Source organism: Pteropus vampyrus, unplaced genomic scaffold, assembly GCF_000151845.1.
Source record: "Pteropus vampyrus isolate Shadow unplaced genomic scaffold, Pvam_2.0 Scaffold9, whole genome shotgun sequence".
In the NCBI taxonomy this organism is placed as follows: Eukaryota; Metazoa; Chordata; class Mammalia; order Chiroptera; family Pteropodidae; genus Pteropus; species Pteropus vampyrus.
Genome location: NW_011888790.1, coordinates 16864416 through 16881331, shown reverse-complemented (window position 1 = coordinate 16881331; position 16916 = coordinate 16864416). Strand labels below are relative to the sequence as shown.

The window sequence follows — 16916 nt, the reverse complement described above, 5'->3', positions numbered from 1 at the left end:
GCAGGCATGTCTATTTGAGGCATCTCTCATTTCTAAGATGCAAGTGCCTGCCTGCTGTTTTAAGTCTTTGCATATTTTCACTGGAAACATTAATTAAAATTTAGTATAATGTAATTTCAAAAGAGTTTGTAACAATAGTTAAGAAGCCAAAAGTCTTGAAAATTGTAGTAATTGCATAATATTTTTAGTTAATTCTATAGTGAAAGTATTAGTAAGACCAATCAAGACAAAAGCAGAGGAAACGACTGTTACCAATATCAGAAATAAGCAATGGGATATGACTACAAATTCTACAGATATTTAAAAACTATGAAATATTATGAATCACTTTATGCTAATAAATTTGACAACTTAGATGAAGCGGACAAATTCTTCAAAAAACATGATTTGCCCAAACTAACACAAGAAAAAGAAAATCTAAGTACCTGTATGTCAATGAAATAAATTGAATTTTTAACTTAAAATATTGCCTAAAAGAAAACTCCAGATTCAGATGGCTTTATCAGTGACTGTTGCTAAATATTTAAGGAAGAAATAAAACTAATCATACATGTATTTGCTCAGAAAAAGAGAGAACCCACTTAAAAACTTAATTTATATGTGTACCAAAATCAGAGAAGCAAAATAAAAAATAAAACTTACACACATTTTTCCATGATTATAGTTGAAAAAATCCTTACCAAAATATTAGCAAATTGATTCCAGTGATATATTAAGAAGATAATAGGTCATGATTAAGTGAGATTTATCCCATAATGAAAGATTGGTTTAAGATACCAGAGTAATCAATTTAATACTCTATATGAACAAGTTAAGAAGTTATACGATTATCTTAATAAGGGCAGAAAATTTCGTGTCTAAATTTGTTATTTATGATTCCAAAGAAAAACTCACTGAATTAGGAATAAAAAGAAACTTCTCTAAACTGATAAAAGCTATCTGTGAAAGAATCTATACCTAACATTGTACTTACGGGTAAAATATTGAGTACTTTCTCACTAACATTGGGCTATACATGAAGATGTCTGCTCTTAACACTTTTGTTCAAAATTTTAGTGGATTTTCTAGACAGTACAATAAGTAAGTCAAGAAAAAGAAATTTAAGATAAACAATTAGAAAAAGCTAAACTATATTTATTTACTGATGACATATCGTATATATATAAATCCTAAGGGATTAAAAAAAATCAACAACATGACTTAGCATTGTTGCAGGAAAGTTTCTAGTAAAAAATACTTTTTTTTTCTAGAGAGAAATTAAAGACATAAATAAATGGAAATATATACCATATTCATAGATTGGAAAACTCAGTTTTTTTAAGGTGTCAGTATTCCCCAGATGGTTCTATAGAATAAATGTAGTCTCATTTAAAATTTCAAGCAGGTTTTTTTGGAGGGGATAGAAATTTATAAGTTGATCTCAGAATTTATATTGAAAGGCAAGGAAACAATCTTAAAAAGAAAAAAGAAATATTAAAAATGGTTAGGATTGAGAGCCTCTGAGTTATAAATTTATTACATTGATTTTACAAAAGTTTTGGATCTAGTTTTAAGTGATTTAAAATAGATTTTTAATGAAAAATTACACATGAAGATAAAGCAATATAAAAATGGAATGAGAAAAATGTATATGTAAGTCCAAATTTAAATAATTTTACATTCCCAACATATTTTTTGTATGTGAGTCCTTACATGCAATAGATAAATAGAAAGGCATCAATTGTTTTACATATTTAATTGGTTAATATTTAGGGCTCTTTGTTTGACAAGCTACAGAAACTGATGCTGGCTAAGGTGCAGGGTGGCAGGAGCTCAAAGAAACAACAATGTGCTTGGCAATGAGATGGAAAAGGTCAAGAATGAAAACAGTTCTGAAAAGTAGGAAACAGGATCCATGACTACGGTAGTAGTTACAGCCTGGGCATAATGTTTTTAGAATTGCATGAAATGCCAACTCATTATTTCTCTCCTCAGTGTTCCTCAGGGAAGGGAAATCTAACTGGACAAATGTGAAATATTATTTTCAAAGATGTCAGCAATAATTTTATCTTCCCTCTCACACACTTTGCAATTGGACTTTGTCTCTTCTTCCATCAATAAGTGGCGTTTATCTACTCTTGAATCAATCTGGATTTAGCTGTGTGACTTGCTTTGGACAGTGATACTTTAGCAAATGTGACACAGAGGCTTTATTAGCACTTGCATGCTGGGCTTACTTCTTTTGGCTGGAGTTAGAACTCTGAGCTTACAATGTAAACAAGTTGGAGCTAGCATTTTGGAGAGACTCCGTGTAGGAGAACCAAAGTGCTCTGACTGAAAGCTTACCTCCTGTCAGAATGTGAGATCATCTCGGACTACCCTTCCCCACTTGAGTTGACAAATGACTGCAGTGCAGAAGTGATCCAGGTCAAGACCAGCAAAACTGATCCTCTAAGCCTAGCTCAAATTGCTAATGCGTAAATAATTTTATTTGTTTGTTAAACCACTGAGTTTTGAGGTAATTTATTATGTAGCAATAGAAAACTTTTTATTTAAAAATAAAAGTGGTGTTAAACAACTAAAACATGTAGCATTGGCTCTGGACTTACATTATCCTTAATTGAATAATATGTGACAAACCAGTTGTAATACAATCATGAGAGGAATGATAACCATAGTAATAAAAGGAAATATACTGAGTCTTCTCGGTGTGCTGGCATTTATTCAAATACTATATTATTAAACAAGCATATTATTTTCCTTATTTTATAAATGAAGAAACTGAAACCTAATTAAGTAACTTAGCCAAAGTTATAAAACCATAAGTGATAGAGCTAGGATTTGAACTCAGCCTGTGTCTAGAACCTTGATACGTATGTTTGGCACCATTACATGTCTCTTCACAGCAATGAATGTTAATCTTATAAGATCTCATTAAAATTAAATAAAAGATTATATTAAAACATGAAGAGATTGAAGTTATTATCCTGTTTTAGACTATGAGTTTGATGTTTAAACAGCATCCTATATTGATTTCTGCTATAAAAGAAGAGGGCATTTGCATGCTTTTATTTCTATCTTCTTCCATTTTAATTACTTATTTTGTTATGTTATTTCTGAATTTTAATTTATATATTTTCCCCTCAAAATAATTCCTACAGATTTTTTTAGTTTTTAAACCTTTTATTTATTTATGCTACACAGTTTTATTTTTTTCATTTTTTAAATATTTTTTTTATTTTTTAATTGCAGTTAATATATAATAATTAGTTTCAGGTGTACAACATAGTGATTAGACATTCATATAATTTCTACAGATTTGAAACCTTATTTTCTTGTTTAAATTAATGTTTACTTCTATTCTCTAGCATGGTTTCTCTGTTGCAGAGATCTTTACTTTTGTTTTCTCTCTTGATTGGCTAAAATTTGTTCTTAGGTAGTCTCTTCTTCTACCTCCCCAGTAGGATTCATTAGATCTCTTATAGGTAAAAATATTTTTCCTCTGCCTTCATAGTTGGAATAGGAAATAATTGAGTATAAAAATTGAAGAATAAGATTTTTTTCCTCTGTTTTAATAGAGGTTATTGAATATCCTGAGTCTTTTTTATTTTCTCTACTTATGCTTGAAATCCTTAGGAATCTTTCCAGTAATTTCTCACCATTGACCCTTCTGTATTATTATTATTTGAAAATACAAGTCTAAGCAAAACCTGTTATTTTCTCTTTTAGTGTTTTATGTTTTCTCAATTCTATTCTCTTGCATGAATATACCAATTTTAAGTTTACTGCATCATCTTTATATAACTTAAGTTTCCATTAGCTTTTCTTCACAATTACTTTCAAAACATTTGTCTCTTTTAATTTTTTAAAAAATTTTCTTAAGTCTGTCCTCCATGTCTCTGGATGTAGTTGCAGTGGCATTTATCTTAGTTTTACTCGTTTCTAATACATTTTTTATTCCTATAATGAATTTTTCTGTTTCTTACCTGTAATTGGTATCATCTACCTACCATTTTTTTTCCTGTTAACGCTTTATGTTTCCCGGAGCTTTTTTTTTTTTTTTTTTTAGGAGAATTCTAATTTTCATTTGTTGAATCTTTGAGGTCTTTTTATTTATTTATTTTGTAAGTAATCTCTTTGAAACTCTGTAACACTCTCTTTCCTGATATATATTCTACATTTGTATGCTGCTTATGTTTCTTCCCCTCTCAACTACTAGCATTCCATATCCCTGTTTCTATGTAAAACTCTTTTATTCGTGGTAATTACTAATCTTTGAATGGGTTGAGTTCTATCTTGTCATATTATTCGATAACGAAAATAGTGACGTATGAATGGAGCCTAGGTGGAGTGAGCTGGAACACTCTACACCTTTAATTCAAATTTATTCTCTGGAACAGTGGTTGTCAATTTTTTTTCAGTAGAGTCAGCATTTTAAGCTTTTTAGTTCATACAAAGTGACTCTGCTGTTGCAGCACAAAATTAGCTATAGAAAATATGTAAATGTGTGGGCATGGCTCTGTTCCAATAAAATTTTACTTATAAAATTAGACAATGGCTTACATTTGACTAATGAGCAATAAATATTTTGTTGACCCTTGCTCTTTAATATCTGTTGCTCAGTTGTAAATAGGATCCTGTTACCAGATAATGATGAAGACAGCTAATATAATTTCTAGGTGCAGATGAAGTACAGTAGATGATAACTTGTCCCCCAGCTGACTCTGTCACAGGAATGGATGGTGCTAACTTGGCAGAGGCTGTGCAGTTACTACATACTGATTATATGACCTGTGTGACCTACAGAGTATCGGTACTGTATCACCGTCTACCTTACTTTCTTTCTGGACATTACTGCTTCATTTCTTCTTCTATACCCAGAAGTAGCAATAGTAATACACTTTGGCCAGTAGTCAACCTCACTTTTATTCTCTTTTTAACCTATGTTTATGGTTTACTCTTATGGACTAAGTTTTTCAGGAAAGCTTTTGGCATTCATAAAAACAAATATTTTTCAAAGAAGTTAGGTCTTAAAAATTTGAAATTAATTAAACTTACAAATTGTTGTCTCATACTAAGTGCTTACAAATTCATTCAGAAACTCATATCTTTACTTTTGGCCATATGCATCCTCTATAGAAGAAAGGAATGTCTCTGACTTAGTAAGCATAGGGCCTTGGGGTTAAAAAAAAAAAAAAAAAAGCAAATCAAAATGTGTAATAGTCAACATTCTCATAGTTATCATATAGTATTATTCTGTCATATTTCTTTTAGTTCATTTATCTGACAAACAAGTTTAAACATACAGTGAGAATGTTAGATGAGTAAGACAAAATTATTCTTCAGGCAGAGTTTATGGTCTAGTGAAGAAAAGAAATACTTTCTCCCATCCCCCTCAGACTTAAAATTTTTTATGGAAGTTTCAATGTTAACTACAACCCCATTCTATATTTTTCTACAGCCACTCCAGGCAAAAGCAGGAGGTAAATGTGTAAGAAACAAAGAGAAAAGAGAGCTTAAATTATTTTACTTGTGATACCATTAATCTACAAACATTTTCTTTTTTTCGCTTATAATAGAGAAGGAACTCTAAATGCATGCAAATACATATTTAACATCCCTTTTTAATTTTAACTTTATAAAGATTGCCTAGGATTATTGCATTTTACAATCTATATATAGTTATGTATATTTTAGGCATTTATAATATAAAGTTGCATTTAAATTTTGTTTACATTAGATTTTGATTTTTTTATAGAAAATATGAACTTTGAGTAGTCTGATAGGAATTTTTAAATGTAAACTTTACCAAAAGTTATTATATGTAAATCGGTATTATTTATTGGATATGTAAAAAAAAAAAAGCAATAGTGTCCAAAGGTGTTATTTTTCATTTTTATTTTTTTGTTTATATATTTTTTCCTGCAAAAACTAGACATGTATAGAGAAATACAACTTCCGAGATAATTAATTTGAGGGAAGTTCATGAGTAACACTGTCTTTTAAATTTTTTCTTTATGAAATGGTAGGTGTTTTTACTGTAAACTATCTCTAAACTTGTATACATTCCTTAGCTTTCTTTTTATATAGAAAAAAGAAAAATATCTGCAGGCTAATGTTTACTAAAGAAACTAAGCCTAAGAGTGATATAACTACTAGGAGTTATACAACTAATATGTAAAAGAGTGAGGACACAATTCCAAGTTTGTCAGATTAAAACTAATGTGCCTATATATGTATCAGTTAAGTTACTATGCCAACAGTTTATCTTTAGATAATTCAATAAATGTAGACCTTTAGATAATTCATGCCTCTCAAATATCAATTTCTTATGTGTAAGATCGTTTTCGTCCAGCAAAAATTATTTGGAAAATTAGCTTATTTCAATTTTTTAGTGGTTGAATTTATTCATTTAGTCAATTAATATTTACTGATTAATTTAGTTCTAGAGGAAAAATAATTGAAATTGAACAGACACAATCCTAAACCTCATGAAACTGTTTCCATATCAAAACGTTGTTGGCCTTTTTAAAGTAGTCACCATGAGAATTTTTGTACTTATTTTAGAAATGTGTCTATTATTCAAAATATATTGAGAATGTTTCTCTTTTACAATTTCCTTCATCGTCTTCTTCCTAATCTCACTGAATTGTGAATGAGTGTTTGCTATTAGGATATATATTCTGATTCTGGAAACAACTAAATACCACCAAAACCTAAAGGCAGAATATAAGTTACATGGTCAAGTTAAATATTTTCTTTTCATTAAGTTACCCAGCACCCTGTCTCATTAAGATTATAAATTAAAGTAAGATAGGCTGTTTCTCTACTTTCAATGTAATTGTAGCAGCAGGTCCATCAAAGAATTTTATTTTTTTAGTAACAAATGACAGAATTCTTGGGATATCATTTCTAATGTCTCCTGATCCAGCTTTGAAAGGTAGTACTCATGTTTAGTCACTTTTTAAAACTGACAGTCTTATTGGTTTGTAGACATGCCTTGTACACTTATGTGACCTGTGTCTGAATAGAGAAAAAGATATGAGATATAACACAAAAGAACTAGAGAAAGAAAAAATACCAAAGTGATGGCTGTGTTTTCTTGAGTTGTTCGAGAGAATATTCACGTAAATATCAAGTGTTCTTAACCACTTGCTACCACGTTACTTTTCATGCTGTTCCTTATGTTTGGTGTGGTCTCACTATATTTCTGTTCAACTCTAATATCACTTTTATCCAACATTTCTGATCTCTCATATTGTAATGATGTTGGGTCATTTAAATTATACGATATAGTATAGTTATTTGAGGTATGCCTTTCTCTCTTAGATATAAGCACCTTAAAAGTAGATGTTGTATGGTTCGTTAATGTTTTTATCTCTTGAAGTCCCATCACTATTAATATTAAATTAGTGAATAAATGAATACATGAACAGAAGAGATTCTGTATAAGATAAATTTGCAAGGATGGCATGCAACTGTGTGTGTAACTCCATAAGTAATAAAATGAGGGCTGTATTTCCATCAGGAAAAAAAGAAAATAAATTTAAAAAGTCATAAATTTTAGTTACTAATGGACTAATTCATTGAGTACGTCTGAGATCAAAGTGGAGTTTTGCAAAAAGGAAGAAGTTAGCTAAAAAAATGTGTGTGAAGCTCATGTGTACTTTACAATTTTTACGCTTGTCGATATATTAAAACAACATATCCAACGATCATATGTTTTATATTCTGCAGAAAGAGGTTCCATCATAAAAAATTAATAAGAAAGGGTCTTCAGTATTTTAAATATTTTTCCTTATTAAATATTATTGTTCTTCAACTTAAAATTTTACAGATATCTACAGAATATTGGACGCACAGATCCAGGATCCCTGACTTTCTCACTTTGAGTCAAGGATTTATTTGATATCCTCCTCCATCTTTTCTTCATATCAACTAAAATAATTTTTTGAAAGAATTAAATTTTCCATAGAAGAATTAAAAAACAAACAAACAATACTACCTGCACTTTCCAATGCCTAAGAACAGCAAGGTGGTAAAAAGAGAATTAGACGATGAGGTTATTGAATCTGTCAAAGACCTTCTTTCCAATGAAGACTCAGCTGATGATGCTTTTAAGAAAAGTGAACTAATTGTTGATGTCCAAGAAGAGAAAGATACAGATGCTGAAGAAGGATCTGAGGTCGAAGATGAAAGACCAGCTTGGAAAAATAAGATGCAATACATTCTGGCCCAAGTTGGATTTTCTGTAGGTTTGGGGAATGTGTGGCGATTCCCATACACATGTCAGAAGAATGGGGGTGGTAAGTTGTCTTCTTTTTTAAAGTGACACATTGCTGAGTAAATTGCAGTTGATTATCTCAAATAGCTGCTGTTGTTGCTGGAGTCTCATTATTTTAGAAACTATGAATTCCATTATAAAGCTAGGGAGACTCCTTTGTTGAAAATGAGCTCAGCTCTGTTTTCAGATTAGGTTTCCAGTAAGAGCAGATGGCTTGCTATGAACACTCACGGATTGTTTTAAGAGTAATGAATTCTCAAAGTCTTTGTGTGGATGCTATTAAGCATCTCTAAGTTACTGACTTTTCTAACAAACATTGCATCCCTTGTGCCTGTCAGTTAATTCTCTTTGGAGAAAAACCCAAAGTTTCTGGTATAAGACAACATTGGTGAAGGAAGACAGAATTTTCTCTGTATGACTTATTAACTCTGAATTTTAAGTTGTTTTACTCTTCAAGGAAAACAAAAATTACATATAATTTAGAATGATCATAGTCTTCAAATGCTGACCAGAACTTTATAGATCCCAGGAGAAGGGATTTAACTAGATAATTAATACAACGCCAGACATTCTTCATCCTTAGATATCATATGTATTTTGTTCCAGTTCTACAGCATTTGGGGAAAACATTTTGTTTCAAAGAAAACTTTGAAGCAATTAACATTCTTAGTTTTAAACAAAAATTTCTGTATCAACATGATATTCTAGCTTTTTGTCTTTATGTATATAATTACCAACATTGTCTTAAAAATCAAGGAAAAAAACACATACAAAGGAATAGATTGTTCATGTACAACTCAAGCTCTATAGTACGCTGGTGTCAAACAGTATTAACTAACATTTGGGTTGAAACTTTATTGTTTATGTACATGGAAGCTGTTAAAATAAGTGTGGTTAATAACTAAATATTCTCTACGCCTCATTTCGGTCTACAAAAGAGAGAAAGAATGTTTCGGTATTTTATTCCAGTTTGTGATAGTTTTATTGACTGGCCAAAAATTAGGTTTTATTTTGATGTTATTATAATCTACAAATCAAATTAAATAATATAACCATATGTTAAATTTTTTCTTAGCCCCTAAGAAATAAAAAGCTAAAGTATTATGGTGATAAAATATGTTTAAGATCTTGCTTAATTAATTCAACTAGCCACAAAATAACAGGTTTGGAAAAAGTAGCCTGTTTGAAAAATCTTCCTGAGAGGTAAGAATCAATACACGAAGTCGGTGGTGCACTCCATATCACTCCACTAAAACTGTAAGCTTCTTCGCTCGTTAGTAACATCACATATGAATTATTTATTAAATCCACTATAAGTGGCTGTGTACTACTCTGCTTTTTGATTTATACAAATTATCGCATTTGCCAGGACTGGCAAAAGATGAACTCTGATTTTTGGAACCTTTCACCTTATGAACCTTACTGGATGTGCTGTACTGTTAAAGAAGAAGGCTTGTCTTGGCTGAAAAGTTAGGTTGCCTTTCATTTAATACAATTTTTGTCTTGGTGGAAAGTGCTAAATAATTTTATATTTAGTAATTATTTATTGGTAAAAATGGCTTATTCTAATTTTAATTTGTTAAAGGAGTAAAAATGCCCTTTCTCGGATTGTTTCCTCTCTTCTAATCACATACTTGATAGCAATATTATAAAATATACCAATGTAGTTTATCGTTTCAAGATACAAAAAGTTGTACTCAACATGCAGAATAGCATTGAGCCTTCTAGGTATTTGAGTAGTATCTTCTGGCAATTTAGATCAACCACCTCAAGATACTTAAATATTATTCATTCGTTACTTGAGGCACTTTAATAGAACTAAAACGTAATAGACTCAATATAAGTTGATTCGTCTGAAGATATTATACTTAAAGCACAATGGTTAAGCTTAATAAGGAGCATATACAGAAGTTATAAGCTCAGGTTTTGAAGTCAATTTGACTATGAAGCCTGGTTCTTTCTTAAACTAGCCGTGTAACCTTTCACAGTTTAACTTCTGGCTTACTTCCCGCCCCTGTAAAATGAAGATAATAATGATACCTCCATTAGATTCTTGTGAGGAGTAAATGAGTAACATGTAACATGCTCAGAAATGTTCCTGGCAAATAGTAAATGATCAATTATATTTTAGCTATGCTTATTTTTAATATAGATTTAAAAATTAGAGTAATTTGAGTTAGAAGAAAGGCTAAGTATCTAAAAATAGCATGTCAGACACATAAATGAGGGAAGAATCCTAGTAAGTCCAATCTTAATTAATTCTCTGTCTCTCTCTTTTTTTTTTTTTCCTAGTCATTTACACATACATAACTCCATTCATATTCTAGAATTTGATGCAAATGTTAAAATGCAGTTTCAGTTCTTTGGGAAACATTTTCAGGTCATTAGTGCCTGCGTGTTACCACTAATTTTAGAGTTAGAAATTTAGTAATTCTGTTTTATAAGCTCAGTCATCCATGCTTTATAGTACATACCTCTTTGTAGAATCAACTCAAGTCCGAAAGACTGAAAGACAATCATAAAACAGTGAAGATTTTCTACTGACCACTATATTAGAGAAAATTCTTGTATATGGTTATTATTTCAGAGATAGATAGATACTGAGATAAATAAGTTGAAAAGAATCATTAATATTTACTTCTTCAGCAGGATAACTACCAGAACAATTTGAATAGCTTCCAAAATCTATTCAATAGCATTAAACATTTTTTTAATGGGAAAATAATAATGAATGGCCTCATTTAAAAAGGGAATTAGTAGCATCAATTACATGACACACTGGATAGTATCTGGTTTGACAAAACTTTAGATAAGATATTTGAATGTAGGAAATCATCTTAGAGGTTATTTAATGAATAATTTGTATACATATTCTCATATAGAAATGAGTACCTGTTTCATATTTAACTGTATCAATTAATAGAGTTTAATATTAACATTGTCAAACTATTCAGTGCATTTTTAAATCACTATTCATATATCTTAATTTGAAATTTGGCTGTAAAATAATAATTCTTTTAAGCACTGAAACTTTACTACAAGAATAATAGTGCATATATTTTACAATAGATATTAAATATCTTAGTTTCTCAGTCAATTTCACAACCCCTTTTTGTTTTCTGGAAAACAAAAAATTACTTGTTTTCTGAAGTGTGCTTTTTATGTGAAGTGTATTGGGGGAAAACGACATTTGACCATGGTAGAAGTTATTTTTCTTCTTTTCCTTTTTAAGTCTAGACAGCCATTTCTTCTCTCCTGTTTTTATTAGGAAAAAAAAATTCAGTTTTAATACCATAAAATTTAATTTATTCTAATTTATCAGATTAGGAATACGTGATTTAGATGAATTTGAATAAAATTTAATAAATGACTTCATAAACATTGTGTGAATAAGATTTCCAGGAGTTTGTGAAACCTACTTGAAAAATCATTTTAAGGAATCAATAATTTTTTAATGAAAAATGAAATTGTTTACCCTTTTAATAAAATGAAATGGGAACTTTTCATTGATATTCTTTTTTTATTATAATTATTTTTTTATCAGGAACTCTTCGTAGCAGTCAAATTCGGGTTTCAAATACTAGAAAGTTTAAAATAATGAAATTGCATTTGTTTAAAGTCCTTTATAATTATACTATGTAGAAGTTAAAATATCTTCCATGAGATAATCAGAATTAGTATATTCTCTCCTGTGACTATTGAAAATATAATCTTTGTTTTGTTTTGTTTTTGTCTCTGTAGGTGCATATCTTTTGTTATATTTAATACTGCTTCTGGTAATAGGTATTCCCCTTTTTTTCCTGGAACTTTCTTTGGGCCAAAGATTTCGACAAGGAAGCATTGGTGTATGGAATTACATAAGCCCTAAACTGGGTGGGATTGGATTTGCAAGTTGTGTAGTAAGTTTCCTGATATGGCATATGCCATATAATTTTTATGTTTTGTAATTATGTAGTTTGGGTTTGAATGAAATTTCTGAGTGTGTATTTCTACTCGGTTATTTAATCACGTTAAAAAAAAAAAAAACACTACCAGAGCTTGCACTAATATACAAAACAAACTGTACATGTTAATATAGTTCAATCTTGTTAATGCATGTTCTTAGGACCTGTCAAAAACATCTTTTTAGAATAGATCATGTATTTCAAATGGAAATAAAACGAGGAGGATTTTTAAATTGTCAAATGGGATCTTAAACATATCATCTCATTGTTTCAAAGGAAGAGGCATGAGAGGTTTAATTTAATTGTATTGTTTTATTTATAGGTGTCCTTTTTTGTGGCTCTCTACTACAATGTCATCATTGGCTGGAGTTTGTTTTATTTTTCTCAGTCTTTTCAACAGCCTCTACCTTGGGATCAGTGTCCGTTGGTGAAAAATGCTTCATACACTTGTAAGACATGGACAGTGTCATGTTTTTATATTTAAAGAACCTAAAGTCAATAAAGGCATGAGATTTCAAGATTTTTAAAAAATTATGTGGGAAAATCTTTCAAAATTATTATCATAACAACCTTTCCCTCATGTTTAGGATTGGCATGCTCAAGGGGATAGACCTTTGGCATCCTCTAATTTTCCTAGCTCTTCCCAAGTTATTATTTTAAGTATAGTCGATATATAATATACTATTAGTTATATTAGTTTCAGGTATACAATATAGTGATTTGACATTTTTATACCTTACAATGATATCACCCCACTAATTTTAATAATCATCTGTCATCGTGCAAACTTGTCACAATATTATTGACTGTACTCCCCTTCCCAAGTTATTTCATCATGCCCTATGACATTAAGGTGAAATATTATAAGCTTTCAGTTGTTAACTTTGACAGTCTTTTATTTTGTACACCTTTCTTAATGCCTTACATTTTCATTAAAATAAAGGACAAAAAGAAGAATTTGGATTGAAGTAATTGTTTTTATGTCTTTGATTGTGCTGTTTCATAGTTTTTCTATCATTTATTTTTATATGCTAGAATATAAAGAACAGTTCCTTATAGCAGTGCTGTCCAGTAAATACAGAATGCAACTCACATATGTAGTCTAAAATTTTCTAGTAACCACATGTAAAAAAGTAAAAAGAAATAGGTGAAATATTTTAATCCAGTCTAGCTAAAATATTAACATTACAACATATAATTAATGTAAAATTTATTAATAACTTGCATTATTTTTCTCATATTAATTTTCCAAAATTGCCTTTGTATTTTATATTTACAGCACATGTCACTTTGGACTAGCTCCATTTCAAAAGCACATATGGCCAGCAGCTAGCATATTTGACAGCTCTATCTCAGGAAGATAATTCTAGGACTGGAAGGGATTATAAATTTTGTTTTAATTACTTTGAGGAAAGCTCGCTTATCCCTATTTAGAAACATGTAATAAGAAATATCAATGAAGATATCTGTCTGTTGATATTTTATATTTTTGAAGTTGGATTTTTATTGTGGCTTTAAACATTTCTATAGAATAGTAATACTTTTCTAGGAAATATTAAGAACTAATTTACAGACTTACTGTAATGAAAAATTGTCTCGTTACTCTTTATAATTTGAAATGATTGTGTTACCTTTCTTTTTACAGTTGTAGAGCCAGAATGTGAAAAAAGTTCTGCCACCACGTATTACTGGTACAGAGAAGCACTGAATATTTCTAGTTCCATTTCTGAGAATGGGGGCTTAAACTGGAAGATGACCGTCTGCTTGTTGGCTGCCTGGGTCATGGTTTGCTTGGCTATGTTCAAAGGCATTCAGTCTTCTGGAAAAGTTAGTATGTTAGAGCCTCTCCTAATTCTGCTAATCATCATTCCTTGGTAGTGATGATAATCCCCCTCACCCTTTGCTATAAATCTCTGTGGGCAAATTGCAAGAAACATTTTATTCTAGGTAGTTAATTAAAGATTGGTAAAAAGATATGTTTTTAAAAATGTGTTTAAGGAAAAGAAATATATAAATATTTAATAGTGAAATTGAAAGCCATTTATAATTCTTTCTTTTATCAAGATCTTCTTTGAAATTTTTGTCAATACCTAAAAGTCCTTTTATTTTCTTTTGCTATTTATTCAGTTGACCCTAATGTTTTAGTTCTCTGATTACCAATTAGTTCCAATCATGGAAATTGGGGAAAGTGGTAGAATGAAGCTTATTTGTTTTTTATTTTAATCATTAATTTTTCTATAATATAAGTGTTCTAAGGAATAGTTGCAAAAAAGATTTTAATATAGTCTCTAGTGTGGAATGTTTCTTAAATATCTGAACATCATTAGGTAGTTACAATAATTTCAACAAGGAGCTCAGAGTAATGTAAGAGACGAAAGAGCATGCCTGCCAGGCCAAATTAAAAATTTTAAAAGGCTGTAGTTAAAAGAATTCTAGAAACCTTGATTTTTTTTTTTAAGAATACATTAGGAAAGTAATTGCTATTCTGTCTTTTGCTCTCATATTCCATTTTTTCATAATTATTGTCATTGTTTTAATGCTTTCTACATCTTTTGGCAGGACTATAACAAGAATTTATTATTGGTTCTTATCCCTGCTTTTTAACAATCCATCTCTACTATTTTTTTTTTCTTTCCGAAGCATAGATCTGATTATATATCTTTCTAGGCTAATATATTACCACTCACCATCATATACTAATAGAAGTAGGAATAGTAGTATAGTAACGATGATGGTGAAGATCGTTCTGACAATAATCAGAGCAAGAAGAAAAAGAGCCAATATTTATTACGTTTATTTTGCTCTAGGCATTGTGATATGCACTTTATATACTTCATCCCATTTAATTCTAAAGAGAACTCAAGAAGTAATTACTACTCCCAGACCTGTTTTACAGAGATAAAACAAGTTCAAGAAGTTAGGTAACTTGCCCAAAGTGTCATGGCTAGTAATTGCTGGTACCTGGAGCCAAACCTAGCTCTATCTAAATCTAGAGCCCATGTTATTTCATTGCAACACTATAATGTCTCCCCAAATAGTTAACTCTTTTAAGTCAGAGTCTAATTCATCTTTGCTTTCTTTTACTTCATGTTTAATTTAAAATGTTTTATGATCTTTTAACTTGTAAATCACAGGTAATTTTACATTTACCTTCCTGCTGGAACTGCTACATCATTTTTTTCTTTCGAAGAAATGACTATGGTAGATAACACATCTGAACATCTTTTCAATCTTTTCTGAATGTTAATGTTTTGTATGATTAAGTAAGTTCAATTAATTGGTTCTATGTCAGAGACATGTCACAATTGGGTTATAAATAAAAGAATAGATTCTCAAGTTACATATAAACACCTCTATATGCTTTCTAACATAATATCATTTGATATAAAGAGAACCAAATGTGATCAGCCAGAGAAGTCCACACATCCTTGTGCTCTAGTCTTATTGCCACATTTCGTTCCTTCTTAGTCTGCAAATGTTTATCATTTAAAGAAATATTCATCCTTTTCTTATCACAGAATTTTGGGGTTGTTTTTCTTAGTATAATATAAGTTAAATACTAAATACAACTTATTTCAATGAGAAAGCTTCAGTGGCTTTTGGGCAAAATTTGATGAAAGAATTCAGTAGACACAGATGGGAGAAAGCTGTAAGTAATGTGAGCAAAGATATGAAAGTCTAAACTGTCACAATTCCTCAGTCTGAAACAATGAGCTAAGTATAAGAAAAAGTGTATTAGGAATAAATATAAAGCTCTCTATTTTCCTGCCAAGCAATAAAAGCCTCCATATAAATAATCACACAAGTACAGTTATAGAGAAATGTGATTTAAGGGTAGTGTATGGTTTAAGGGTAGTGTATGAAAAAAAAAACCTGAGGACTTAGCAATATGGTTTAAGGGTAGTATATGAAAAAAACCTGAGGACTTAGAAGCTAAAAGAAGGATATGAGTCAACTTGTGATATACTTGGCCAACACACACACACACACACACACACACAGCCCTCAAAATGCTAATTGGCAACTTCATGAATTAAAAGAGGAGTATGAGAGTGTCATTTTCCTCTGGGTCAGGTTGTCATACTTCAGTTGAACCATGCCTGTAATACTAGATTTTACTGAAATCTTTATTTTCTCTTTTATTACTGAAAAGAAAAATTTCAGCCCTGTGATCACAATCTTCAAGTAGTTGAATAAAAAGAAAAAGGCTTATTCTGTGTGGCTACAGAGAACAGAACTATGGTCAAATATTGGGGAGTATGGAGAGTGGTGGGGTGGTGATAAAACTTTAAATAAAAGGAAGTCCTTTCAGGAATAAAGCCTCGTAACAATAAAACTAGTTGTCTCAGTGAGAGAGAGCTCAGCATTATTGGAAGTGATCAAATAGAGGTTGCATGTCCCTTCCTTATAGCCTCTATTAAGGGGATGCCGCCCCAACATGAAGGACAGAAATGAGAAGCTCTAAGTTTTCTTCTAATTCTAAGGCAATATTTTTCTACTAGTATTGCTTTGCCATTATTACTGTTACTATGTTAAAAACTATATATATCTTAGCTTGTTTTCATTGTTTTATTTCCCAGTTCTTAAACACATGTAGTTCCGGGACAATGTAGTCATTCATCATTTCATTTAATATATATGAATTGAACACTTGCTATGTGCCAAACACTGATCTTGTTCTGAGAGACAGCATTGAACAAGGCAGACAA

The 16916-nt window shown here is 30.5% G+C and overlaps 1 protein-coding gene across 1 annotated transcript in view; it reads left to right on the top strand.

Annotated features, from left to right (window-relative positions):
• The window catches only part of SLC6A15 (solute carrier family 6 member 15), a 46777-nt gene that overhangs the window by 11355 nt on the left and 18506 nt on the right, over positions 1–16916 (top strand). The window contains exons 2-6 of the mRNA XM_011374949.1: positions 5441–5462; positions 7817–8285; positions 12005–12162; positions 12530–12656; positions 13853–14034. Coding sequence (XP_011373251.1) covers positions 7997–8285; positions 12005–12162; positions 12530–12656; positions 13853–14034 — 756 coding nt within the window. The 5' untranslated portion in view covers positions 5441–5462; positions 7817–7996. The remainder of the gene's footprint in view (positions 1–5440; positions 5463–7816; positions 8286–12004; positions 12163–12529; positions 12657–13852; positions 14035–16916) is intronic.